Consider the following 12,978-nt stretch of genomic DNA (forward strand, 5'->3'; position numbering starts at 1 on the left):
TAATAGAATTAAACACTAAGGTTACATAAAACACATCTGTGGGACAGATGTGGTCCATGGGCTATGTGTACCTTTAACCTGAAAAATTAAACCAGTGTGTCATTATATCCCAGAAGTCACACCGTTGCTAACACGTAAAAATATTTAGAGAAGTAAGAGAATTCTCAGATTGCTTCAGGAAAAGCCAAACTATAATAAGGAAGGGGAGAAATGTATAATTATTGCCCTCCCCATTAACTCTCTAAAGTACAGGGAGAAAGGCATTTTTCTATACAGAAACTATTTTCTTTCTAGGACATGGTGAAAAAAGGAAAAAATCAGTAATCAGAAAAAACAAAACTCTCAAAGAGAACTGAAATCTAACAAAAGTCTTTATATCTAAGCTATTGAAATCTCAGGCTGAGACCCAGAAGATATATTTTACATGATTAGGTATATTAGAGGCAATAAAACTGGTAAAAAGTTTATTGCAAATGCATGATCAACCCCTTACCCTCATTTTCACCTGTTCCAAAAAGAAAGGAAGCTAAGAACACTGCCACCTCTACCTTGGTCACTCTCCTGGAAGCAGGAGAATGAACAGAAACTGGCTGGGAAAGGAGGAGTAAGAGGCGAAAATTCTAAACAAGGCCCTGCAGAAATCCTGGGGAAGTGCCCTGTTATCAAGAAAGACCTGGTTGGATTTGGCTTCTTTAGTACAAGCCAGTGCCACGTGATCTGCTCCAAGCTCCAGAAATATAGAAATCACAGGGTTAATTTTTCAGTTCAAAGACAAGAGAGGTCAGATTGCATGCATGCATGCTCAGTGGCTCTGTCGTGTCCAACTCTTTGCATCTCCATGAACTGTAGCCCGCCAGGATCCTCTGTCCATGGGATTTTTCAAGCAAGAATACTGGAGTGGGGTTGCCATTTCTGCCTCCAGGGGTCAGATCAGATTAAAGCAAAAACCATAAGAACACTCAGAAGGTTATTTCACCCTGGTTTCTGTTATACCCTTTCAAAGAAAATAAGGACCTCAAACGCTCTAAGGAATCCCAAGCAAAAAGAAGGAAGGGAATAGAAACTTTCCTGACTGCACCAGGAACCTCCCTCTGTCGGCTTCACAGCTTCAGCCTTGAGGTCCTGTGCACTTGGCCCATCCTTCGCTGCAGCCTCTTGGTCCTGGGTGCTCTAGGGCTGTTTTCTTCTGCATGCGATCAGAGCATAACATTTTAAGCTTTTCTCTAATTTGGAAACTAGGCCCTAAGCCAAGGTCAGAGAAGAGTAAAGTTGGGGGAAGGGACCAGATGGGCTCAAACTACCATTCTCAGAAGTGACTCACCAGGGAGCCAGCTGCAGCATCCCCTGCCTTTGATCATGAAGCCTCTCTGCATCTCATGTAGGAAAGGGAAAAACAGCTTTGCCTCTGGCACTGATCAGACATGAGCATGTCCACCACCTGCCTCTTGTACCCTCTAGAAATACGACCAGCAGGATGGAGGCAGATCTGCAGTGTCAAAGGTGTAATTTCAAACTAATGCTTATAGTTCTTTTGACTCTAAAAAATGAATTATTTTCTCTTCTCCCTGTGCTGTGCTTAGTCACTCAATCATGTCTGACTCTTTGCGACCCCATAGACTGTAGCCTGCCATGCTCCTCTGCCCGTGGGGATTCTCTAGGCAAGAATACTGGAGTGGGTTGCCCACTCCTCCAGGGGATCCTCCCAACCCAGGGATCAAACCCAGGTCTCCCTCATTGCAGGTGGATTCTTACTGTCTGAGCCACCAGGGAAGCCCAAGAATACTGCAGTGGGTGGCCTATCCTTTCTCCAGGGGATCTTCCCAACCCAGGAATCAAACTGGGGTCTCCTGCATTGCAGGCAGATTCCTGAGCTACCAGGGAAGCCCTCTCTTCTCCCTATCACCTCACATATCTCCACACTGGTGACCATGTCCTTTTTAAGAACATTTAAATACTAATAACCATAACTAATATCTATTGAACTCATGTCATACTCTGTTCTACATACTAGACATGTATTAACCCTTTGCAGTAGCTACTACTGTATTATCTGCATTTTACAGACGAGGAAACTGAGACATACAGAAGTTAAGTAGTCACTTCCCAGGGTCACAGAGCTTATCAGAAGCCAAGCCAAGCCAACTTCAGAGCCTGTATTCTAATGTCTCTCCTTTGCATTATAAAATTCTCACATAGAAAAGTTGAAAAAATAATACAATAATCAACCAGATGGCTGTCATCTAGATTAAATATTAATACCCTGCTATATATAAACTTTTCTGTGTGTATGAATTTCCTACACATGACATTTCTCCCCCAAATATTCCTGCATATAGCTTCTAAAAATAAGGACATGCTCCTATATACTATAATACTCTTCTCAATCCAAGAAATCAACAATTTCCTATAATCATCTAATATCTAATCTATCTTCAAAAATATTCTGAATATCCTCCAAACATCTTTTATAACTATTTTTTCCAAACCAGAGTTCAATCAAGACTCACCCATTTCAGTCAATTACTGTCTCTTTCATCTAGAACAGTCCCTTCACTTTTTCTTTTTTATGACATTGACTTTTTGAAGAGATGTAGACCAGCTGTCTATATCTCTATATTTTGATTGTCCTATATTTTGGTTGGTCGAGTATTTCCTTCCATTGTTTAAATGATAGTATCATTTAACTTGTGCTTCTGCTCTTGTGGCTCAGACGGTAAAGCGTCTGCCTGCAATGTGGGAGACCCGGGTTCGATCCCTGGGTCAGGAAGATCCCGTGGAGAAGGAAATGGCAACCCACTCCAGTACTCTTACCTGGAAAATTCCATGGACTGAGGAGCCTGGTAGGCTACAGTCCATGGGGTCGCAGAGTCGGACACGACTGAGCGACTTCGCTTTCTTTCGCTTTTCTGCTCTTGTACTTCCTAAAAATCAGAAGTCATATCTAAAGGCTTAATCGAAGTAAACATTCTGGGTAAAAATACCTTGGAGGTGATGCTGTGTGCTCTGAACTGATGACATTATGAAGCACATCATGTCAAGCCATTTCACCATAAGTGATGCTGAGCTGGATTACCTGGTTAAGGTGGTGACTGCCACAGCACTCCTTTGTAAAGATTCAATTTTCCCTTTGCTTTTAGCCAATAATTTAGAGGTAGGAGGGGGTACTATTATGGCACCATGAGGATGCAAATACTCTGTTCTCCAAAAAATCTTTCATCTAATGATTTTAGCATCCAATGATGTTCTTTGCTAGATTTAATCATTTCACTGATGATTACCCATTCTAGCCTTCCTTCTGCAGTTATAAGCTGGCAGTTTTCTGTAAAGAACTTTCCTTCATTAACTAGGGAAGAATTATAGCTCATTTTAAGAAGAAAGGGTAATTGCTTAGTTTTTTTCTTCTAAGTATTGATTTTCAGAGTAAAAAAAATTGATAAAAGAGCCATATTTAATGATGGCACGTGCATTTTTTTCTCTTCCCCCCTTTTCTGAGCATCACTATAGACACAGAGACTTTTCTTCAGTGTTTTACAATTACTTGCAGTAATTATTCTTTTGATACTCAGAATATAATAAATTTAGTCACATTTTTAAAATTATTATTAAAACAAACAACTCAATCAAAAACTGGGCAGAAGACCTAAAAAGACATCTCCTCAAAGAAGATGTACAGATGGCTGATAAACACATGAAAAGGTGCTCAACACTGCTCACTATTAGAGCAATGCAAATCAAAACTACAATGATGACCATGACCTCACACCGGTCAGAATGGCCATCATCAAAACATCTACAAACAATAAATGCTGGAGAGGATGTGGAGAAAAGGGAATCCTCTTGCACTGCTGGTGGGAATGTAAATTGATAAGAGTCACTATGGAGAACAGTATGGAGAGTTCTTTAAAGAAACTAGAAATAAAACTATCATATGACCCAGCAATCCCAGTACTGGGCATATACCCTGAGAAAACCATTCTTAAAGACACATGTACCCCAGTGTTCACTGTAGTACTATTTACAATAGCCAGGCCATGAAAGCAACCTAGATGTCCATCATCAAATGAATGGATAAAGAAGTTGTGGTGCATATATACAATGGAATATTACCCAGCCATAAAAATGAATAGATTTGAGTCAGTTCCAGTGAGGTGGATGAACCAAGAGCCTGTATTTGGTAACATATACATTACCATATGTAAAATAGACAGCCAGTGGGAATTTGCTGTATAATGCAGGGAGCTCAAACCCTTGCTCTGTGACAATCAAGAGGGGGTAGGATCAGGTGGGAGATGGGAGAGAGGTTCAAGAGGGAAGAGACATGTGTATACCTATGGCTGATTCATGTCAATGCATGGCAGAAACCAACACAACATTGCAAAGCAATTATCCTCCAATTAAAAATAAATAAATAATATTATTTTTATTTATTTGGCTGCATGGGTCTTAGTTGCAGTGTGTGGGATCTAGTTCCCTGATGAGGGACTGAACCTGGGTCCCCTGCATTGGAAGTGTAAAGTCTTAACCACTGGACCACCAAAGGAAGTTCCCCATTAGTCTTCAATACTATTTTGCTCTCCATCCATTAAGATGTACCAGTCGAGCCTGTGCCCTCACATAAATGACATAATCTCTCCTAGATGGATGGATGTGTCTATAGAGGGCTTTAAAAACTCTAGAAAAATATAACCTCAAAAGCAGATGTATCATTTTCCTGTGGTTATCAAATCCAATTCAATTAGGGGGATGAAAGGATTTTTAAGACTATCAGGTCTAACTACCCATCTGATGCTTACAGCTTTGCTACAGCTCCCCACTAGGTGGCCATTCAGTATGTAGCCTAAACACAGTGACCCACAGGAACTCAACTCACTTGAGGCATCCCAGGCTGTCCTAGACCTGCCTTATCCTGGGCTGCTTATGGTTCCCACCCTTCCTCATATTTAAACAAGTGGGTTTATTTCCTGGATGTCACTGGATTGATTTTCCAAATGTACTACTGTGCCTCACAAGGCCCTACTGCCTTTCAAGGCCACTTCATACACTTAGATAAAAACACATAAATATAGTACGTGTAATTTCTACATAAATGGGTCCTGTAGTTTATCTCACTCTTTCCAGTCCTGTTCACCACATATACAGAGCTGCCACACAGCCAATTCTACCTCCTAGAATTCTGCATCTAGTCCCTCATCTCTCCATTTCCCGTGACACTGATCTGGGCCCCTAGTCAAGCCCTCTGACTCGACCTAATACGATGGCCAAACTCTTCCCAACCTCAGCTCCTCCTCACTCCAATCCAACCCAGGCTGCTGCCAGAGCTGTCTTCCTTTAGGACTTCCTGCTCAGCAACCTTTATTAAAGGCTTTTTATCTGCAGAGTCTCCCAGAGTGTCTAGCATACTGACTCCGGATGCTCAGTCCATACTTGTGGAGGGAGGAGCTGAACAAAGTGACCGCTTGAGTAGCTAGACTCCATGACTCAGCCACACTGTCCACTGTTGTCAGGACAGAATTTCCTTGAGTTTTAAATAAGAGCTATTTTACATAACATAGTATTTAGTATTTGGCTTAACAAGCCACTTAAAATTTTTTGGTCAGTTCATGTGTCTCAGTAAATATACTTTTATAGTATTAATCTGATAAATAGTTGTACAGAAATTCTGGTTGCAATGCATTCTTTGTGGTGCTCAGATCTTCTAAAGAATAAACTGTAAATATGAAGCAAGAAAGGAAATAACCAACAACATACTGTTATGTAAGAAGATGTCTGCTTTCTACAAGAAGCTAGAAAGCAAGTCAAAGTAAAATAACTTCACAGGATGATGATATAGCTATTAAACTAATAATCATAAATCAAATTTGAAAAGCCAGTGCTGGTGGCCTGGGAGGAAGTGGTTCACTTTAGACGCTGATGGTGGCCCCACAGATTGGCTCCAGATTTCTGGTGAGCAGTGTGGTCTTGCATAAAAAAACTATAAAATTTCTCACACTTTTGGTGCTAAAAATTTAGCTGGAAGAACACACCTTAAGGAAATTAAATGTCTATACTACTTATATTAGTGACAACTAGGGCAGCTCTCAAATTCCCCAAATAGGAGAAAGACTAAGCTAACCATGTGCCACTGTACACATCAGCCAAAAGATACATGAGGAAGTCACTTAAAAGGACAAGCACACATGGCCTATTTCAGTAAACAGAGGTACACACTCAGTTTCAGCAGCAGTTGCACAGAAATTTTATAATTAAGAACAAGGGTTCTGAAAACAGACATTTCTTGGTTTGAATCATGGCATTGCCCTCCATACCCTTTCACGAAATGTTTCCTTCTAAGAATGGATTTGGAACCATGCAGGACCTGTAAGCAGCTACTTGCTCTTGAGGAGATGTGTATATTCTTACTTGAGTAGAAAAGACAGATGCTTAAGAGCAGGCTCTGCCCAAGCTCACATCTCAGCAGTCACTTGCTGGCCATGTGACCTCAGGCAAGTGATTAAACTGCCATACATTCTAGCTACAATGTATGTGTCTAATATCATTACTAGTAGATGAATACACAGCTTATAATATGACCAACCTGTTAAAGTTCTTCTGTGGTTGAAATGAGATGAAGCCTGGAGAGTGCTCAGCATAGTGACCAACAAGTAGTAAGTTCTCAGTAAATATTAGCAGTTTGCATTCTTCAACTAAACTACTGATCTCCCACTATGGTCCAGGCATTGCATCAGGTACACCCACAACATTAAATTCGTAAGAACCTTACAAAGGCAGTGTTGTTATACAAAAAAAAGTTAAAGAAATGGGCTCAGAGAAGGATCTGTGAATATTAGGCAAAAAAAAAAAAAAAGAATGCAAGGATCCCAATTACAAACATAAAAATGAAATGCACTGATACATTTGCAATGATATGTATAATTAGAACATAATGATCATTGGGGGTTCCCTGGTAGCTCAGATAAAGAACCTGCCTGCAATGCAGGAGACCTGGGTTCGATCCCTGGATCAGGAAGATCCCCTGGAGAAGGAAATGGCTACCCAAGAGTTCACTTTGTTTAAAGTTAGTCAAGTTTCTTTGTGTTTTCAAGGAGAAGCAAGCAAATGTGAACTGGAGACGCAGTCCCACAGCCTTTATTGTGCCATGCCCTTCTTTCCCCTAAGCAAGGACCATGCTGTGTATTAAAGGTCACCTGAGTGTTGGCTTCTGACCAGCAAGTGCTTACCTGGAGGAGATAGAGGAGTCCTGGGACAAACAAGGTGAGTGGGTACAGAGACTGGTACGTTGCTAAGGCAAGAAAGATAGCACTGAGGAGGGCACTACCTGTAAAAAGAAATAAATACATGGACTAATCCAGGCACATCGATTAGGATTCAATTCAACCAGTCCCCCCAAACAAGAAACTTCCAATAACTGCTGTCAAATAATCTGTCAAATGTCTCCTTGGTGCCTAAGATGTATGCAAACTCACAAGAGTGAGAACTTCTTGGCTTAATTTCTAATAAAAGGAAACCAAGAAACTCAAAACCACTTACCTTTAACAACACCACAGGTATATTTCTTGTAAAATTTTCAGACCCAGAAAAATTTTACAAAACTTCAGCCCAAAGATGAATAAAAAGATCTAGTCTGTTAACACCCATGTCCTATTTAACTAAACAGTTTATTAAGCTTACAGTTATTGCTTATGAGATTCAGAGCTGTGAAACCTATACTTTTTTGGGGGGTCGCAATGGGCAGCATGCAGGACCTTTGTTCCCCAACCAGGGATCAAACCTGGACCCCCTCAGTGGAAGCATAGAGCCCTAACCACTGAATCACCAGGGAAGTCCCTGAAACCTATACTTTTGATTGTTGCAACACTCCATCACTATTTTTATAATATTCTTTCCTTTTGTATATGCTTTTTATTTTTTCAGATTAAAATATATTTATCTTTATTAATATTCTACATAAAATGGGCCGCTATTCTCTATTCTCTACATAAAATGGGCCACTATGGAATTACTAAATATGATGTTATAAGGAATTTTCAATGACATGGAGATATACCATTCTATTAATTGAAGATCATAAAAGAGATACATGCTATAACCTCTTTAAAAAATATACATAAATATATTTTTAAAAAACCTAAGTGGTTAGGCCACAAATTTCAGTGTTTTCCTCTGGGTGGTTGGATTATGGTGATTTTTCATTTTTGCTTCTCTGTATTTTCTAAACTTCCTAGAAGGATCCTTTGTTTTTGTCTTCAGAAAAAAAACAGATATCTTGTCTCCCAAGGTAATAGAAAAGAAAGCAAAAATAAACAAATAGAACCTAATCAAATTTATAAGCTTTTGTACAGCAAAGGAAATCATAAACAAAACAAAAAGACAACCTACGGACTGGGAGAAAATATTTCTAAATGATACAATTGACAAGGGATTAATTTCCAAAATATATAAACAGCTCACACAATTTAATAACAACAACAAAAAAAAAAACCCAATCAAAAAATGAGCAGAAGACTTATACAGATATTTCTCCAAAGAAGACATACAAATGACCAACAAACACATGTATGGAGGTTCCTTAAAAAGCTAAAAAATAGAGTTGCCATATAATCCAAAAATCCCACTTCTGGGTGTGTATCTGGAGAAAACTCTAATTCAAAAAGATACATGCACTCCAATATTAACAGCAGCACTATTTACAAGACATGGAAACAACCTAAATGTCCACCAACAGATAAATAAGGAAAGAAGATGTGGTATATACACTCAACAGACTACTACTGAGCCATAAGAATGAAATAACGCCATTTGCAGCAACATGGATGGACCAAGAGATGATCATCTAAGTTAGAAAGACGAATACCATACGATATCATTTATATGTGGAATCTAAAATATAACACGAATGAACTTATTTATGAAACAGAAAGACACAGAGACACAGAAAACTAACTTACTGTTACCAAAGAGGGAAAAGGGATGACAGAGGGTTAAGTTAGGACTTTGAGATTAGCAGATACAAACTACAACATTGTAAATCAATTATACTTCAGTTTAAAAAAACTAGATGGATGTAAGAAAAAACTGATACATATTTTTAAAAACCAAGTAGCTATTGCCTTTCAGATGGTTTAAGATAAAGGAATACCCTAAAATCAAAGCTAGAGATACCTAGTTTACCACAGAGATTCGAGAGTGGCCCAGAAATCAGTAGAGATCAAATGATGGTCCAAGGCTGGTATCTATAATGGTAATATTTCATCAAATAATGTTGCTCGTGGTCACTCTTATTAGTGTGGGGTCAACTTTTACTGAAAAGAAAACAGACATCCTCTCAAAGGTGTTTCATAAAAGAAGGAACTATTCACTCCACTCAGTCTAGGGAATTTTACCCTCTCCCAACTCAGCTCCAGAAATAAACAGAAGGAGCTGTTCCATAGGACTTTTCTGCCCACTAATGTGGTCTACGCATAGTGGTTTAACTTGCGTTTTTTTTTTTTTTTTTTTTATGGTACAAAAGTGATAAGCATTCAGCAGAAACCATACTTCTAATTTTGAATATTCTTTTTCCCCAGACTAGTGATGGTGAGCAGCAGCAGCCGCAGCTCCCAGTCAACCAGTCAATCTCGAGGTTAAACAATCAACACACTTGCATCCATTCAACTATTCTGCTTTTCACTTTCAGCACAGATTCAATAAATTGCATGAATATTCAACACTTTATTATAAAATAGGCTTTGTGTTGGATGATTTTGCCCGCCCAACTGTAGGCTCATGTAGGTGTCCTGAGCACATGTAAGGTAGGCTAGGTTAAACTAAGCTACAATGTTCAGTAGGTGAGGTGTACTCAATGTAGCTTTGACTTAGGATATGTTCAACCTGTGATGGGTTTACTGGGACATAACTTCATTATAAATCAAGGAAGATCTATACTTGGAACATCTGAGAGCCACCTTGGAAGAGGGAGGGTTATGAAAGCGACTACTTCACTGGAGAGTGATGGAGAAAATAACTTTGGGTGCTCCACACTTCAAGCCAATGAAATTCACCAGCTGAAAACAATTCCTCGTTGAAAGAAAGTGGAAAGAAAAGAGGAAGCTGGAAGTAAAAGACCAGGGACAGAACCCTATAGAATGGGCTGCTGCTGCTGCTGCTAAGTCGCTTCAGTTGTGTCTGACTCTGTGCGACCCCATAGACGACAGCCCACCAGGCTCCCCCATCCCTGGGATTCTCTAGGCAAGAATACTGGAGTGGGTTGCCATTTCCTTCTGCAATGCATGAAAGTGAAAAGTCAAAGTGAAGTCCCTCAGTTGTGCCCGACTCTTAGCCGACCCCATGGACTGCAGCCTACCAGGCTCCTCCGTCCATGGGATTTTCCAGGCAAGAGTACTGGAGTGGGGTGCCATTGCCTTCTCCAATAGAATGGGCTATTGTTGACTAATGCCAGCATGACGGCCTATATCCACGGTACTTATAATTATGACTGAGCAGGGACAGATCGTGCCCAGCCAAGCTATGTTACCAGCAGAGGCCCCCACACAGCTAGAACCAGAACTGGGTCAATTCTAAGATAGGGAGATGGTAGTGGTGGGCAAGGTCCTATTCTGGAGTCCAACAGCTAGGGGGACTCAGAATTCCTTGACGAGGGCAAAAAGGTGAATGATATTTTGTGGGAAACCAGCAAAGAAAGGGGAAAAGCTGGAATGAACTTTTGGGGAAAAAAAAAAAATTTAGCTGTGTCAGATCTTAGTTGCAGCATGCAGGATCTTTCATTGTGGCAAACAGGCTTCTCTCTAGCTGCAGAGCATTGTCGGCTCAGTAGTTGCGGTGGCATGGGCTTAGTTGCCCCTCGGCACATGGGATCTTAGTTCCCTGATCAGGGATAGAACCTGTGTCCCCTGCACTGGAAGGTGTATTCTTAACCACTGGAGCACCAAGGAAGTCCCAAGAACTTTTAAATTTAACACTGTTTTCTACAGAGATTAATGGCCCTGGGAGTGAGAAGAGGCCCAAGGGTCTGTTAACAGAGGAGGGGTAATGTTTCAACTCCATTCATTCTTACAAATGTGGTGAAAACAAACACATGGCTTTCACCCCCTCTCTCCCAAGAGACTCCAGGGAGAGAAAGAAACAAAGCCACCTTCTGCCCTAAGCACCCGAGATCAGTAATTATTTGTCTGGAGCAGCTAACTATTTATAAGGCCCAATAGAGAAGAAACTGCCCCAAGCTAAAGAATGGATTTGTGAGTTTTAGAATACTTGCTTCCAAGATCAGGAAGAAGCAGTCTTTCTCCTTCGATGAAATAATTAGGAAGGAAAAATCTGTTCCTTCCGCTAGTCCCTCTACCAGTATGCGGCATCAGCAGCTCTCTGGACATTGCAGCTCTTCTTCAACCCTCCTGCTCTCACAATCTTACCACCAGTCACCACGCCCCACTGACCCACCTCTGGAATAGCCATCACTGCAATTCGCACTCTTATCTTCTCTCACCAGTTTTTAGCAGGTTCTTCTTCCTTCTCAGGGGTCTCCCCACCTCCCTCCCATCCAATCCATCCTGGTACAGAAGTACCAGAAGGAAACGTCTAAAAGACAGTTTAGATTGTGACAAGCCCCTCTTAAAAGACTTCTCAGGGTTCTATTTCATCTATCAGATTATGTCCAAACAGCAGCAAACAAGACCCTTCAACGAGAACTTCCCTGGAGGTCCCGTGGCTAAGACTCCATACTCCTAATGCAGGGGGCCCGGGTTTGATCCCTGGTCAGAGAACTAGATCCCACATGCCCCAACTAGAAGTTCCCATGCTGCAAGTAAAGATCCCACATGTAGCTATGAAGATAGAAGATCCTGTGCACCACAACTAAGTCCTGGCTCAGCCAAATAATTAATTAATTAATTTTTAAAAAGACCCTTCACTATCTGGGTCTTATTTCCCGAGCTTCATCTCTCACCATCCCTACACATCCTCTGTTCTTCAGCTACACTGGATCATTCCCCAGTGTCTAAAAACATCATGCCCTTTCATTCTTCTGTGTCCGTTCTCAGGCTATTTCTTAGCTGTCCTTCTCTGTCCTCCTTCTAGAACAGACCCATCCTGTAGTGACCAGTTGAAATGTTACTTCCTCTATGAGGCCTAAGCAGAGATGCTAATGACAGTCAAGTACAGCTACCATTTACCCATCACTTACTAGGGGCTAGGCACCTATCCTCTGTATGTCAAAGCTCTTTAGGTGAAGAAACCAAGGTACAGAAACAAAGATAATGTATCACGTTAAGTAATGGGATCACTCAGCTGATTCCAGTGCCCATTTTCTTACTCATTCAACACTCTCATTCAGTACTGACACTCTTCTAATAATTTGCTAATATTTTTCTCTCATGTGTCTGTGAGTTAATCAAAGACAATAAACCTCTCTTAACTTAGAATCTCTAGCATCTTAGTACAATACCTCACCCACATGGTGAATGAATGAGTATCATTCAGTGATACATGTGAAATCCTTTTTATTTTTGTAATTATCTTGTTTTTATTTGGCTGCACTGTGCAGCTTGTGGGATTTTAGCTCCTGGACCAGAGATCAAACCCACACCCTCCAAAGTGAAAGGGCAAAGTCCTAACCATTGGACCACCAGGAAGTTCCCCTGAAAACTTTTTTTAAAATCTTAGGAGAAAATCAATTTCCTTTTTTTTTTAAATTGAGATTTAATTGACATATAACATTACATAAGTTTTAGATGTACAACATAATGATTTGATATTTCTACATATTGTGAAATGATCACCTTAAGTCTAATTGAGACCAATGTTCTTGAGAAAGGAAAACTTATGAAGTATAGAATACAGAGTAATGAAACATGTAGTGTTAGTCATTCAGTCATATCTGACTCCTTGCGATCCCATGGACTGTAGCCCTCCAGGCTCTTCTGTCCACAGAATTCTCCAGGCAAGAATACTGGAGTGGGTTGCCATTCCCTTCTCCAGGGGATCTTC

The 12,978-nt window shown here is 40.5% G+C and overlaps 1 protein-coding gene across 2 annotated transcripts in view; it reads right to left on the reverse strand.

Annotated features, from left to right (window-relative positions):
* Positions 1-12,978, reverse strand: part of PIGU (phosphatidylinositol glycan anchor biosynthesis class U) — a 90,715-nt gene that overhangs the window by 39,822 nt on the left and 37,915 nt on the right. For both annotated transcript variants that reach the window (XM_002692442.5, XM_059893022.1), the window contains one exon: positions 7,218-7,315. In XM_002692442.5, coding sequence (XP_002692488.1) covers positions 7,218-7,315 — 98 coding nt within the window. The remainder of the gene's footprint in view (positions 1-7,217; positions 7,316-12,978) is intronic.

This window comes from Bos taurus, chromosome 13 (genome assembly GCF_002263795.3).
Source record: "Bos taurus isolate L1 Dominette 01449 registration number 42190680 breed Hereford chromosome 13, ARS-UCD2.0, whole genome shotgun sequence".
Lineage (NCBI taxonomy): Eukaryota > Metazoa > Chordata > Mammalia > Artiodactyla > Bovidae > Bos > Bos taurus.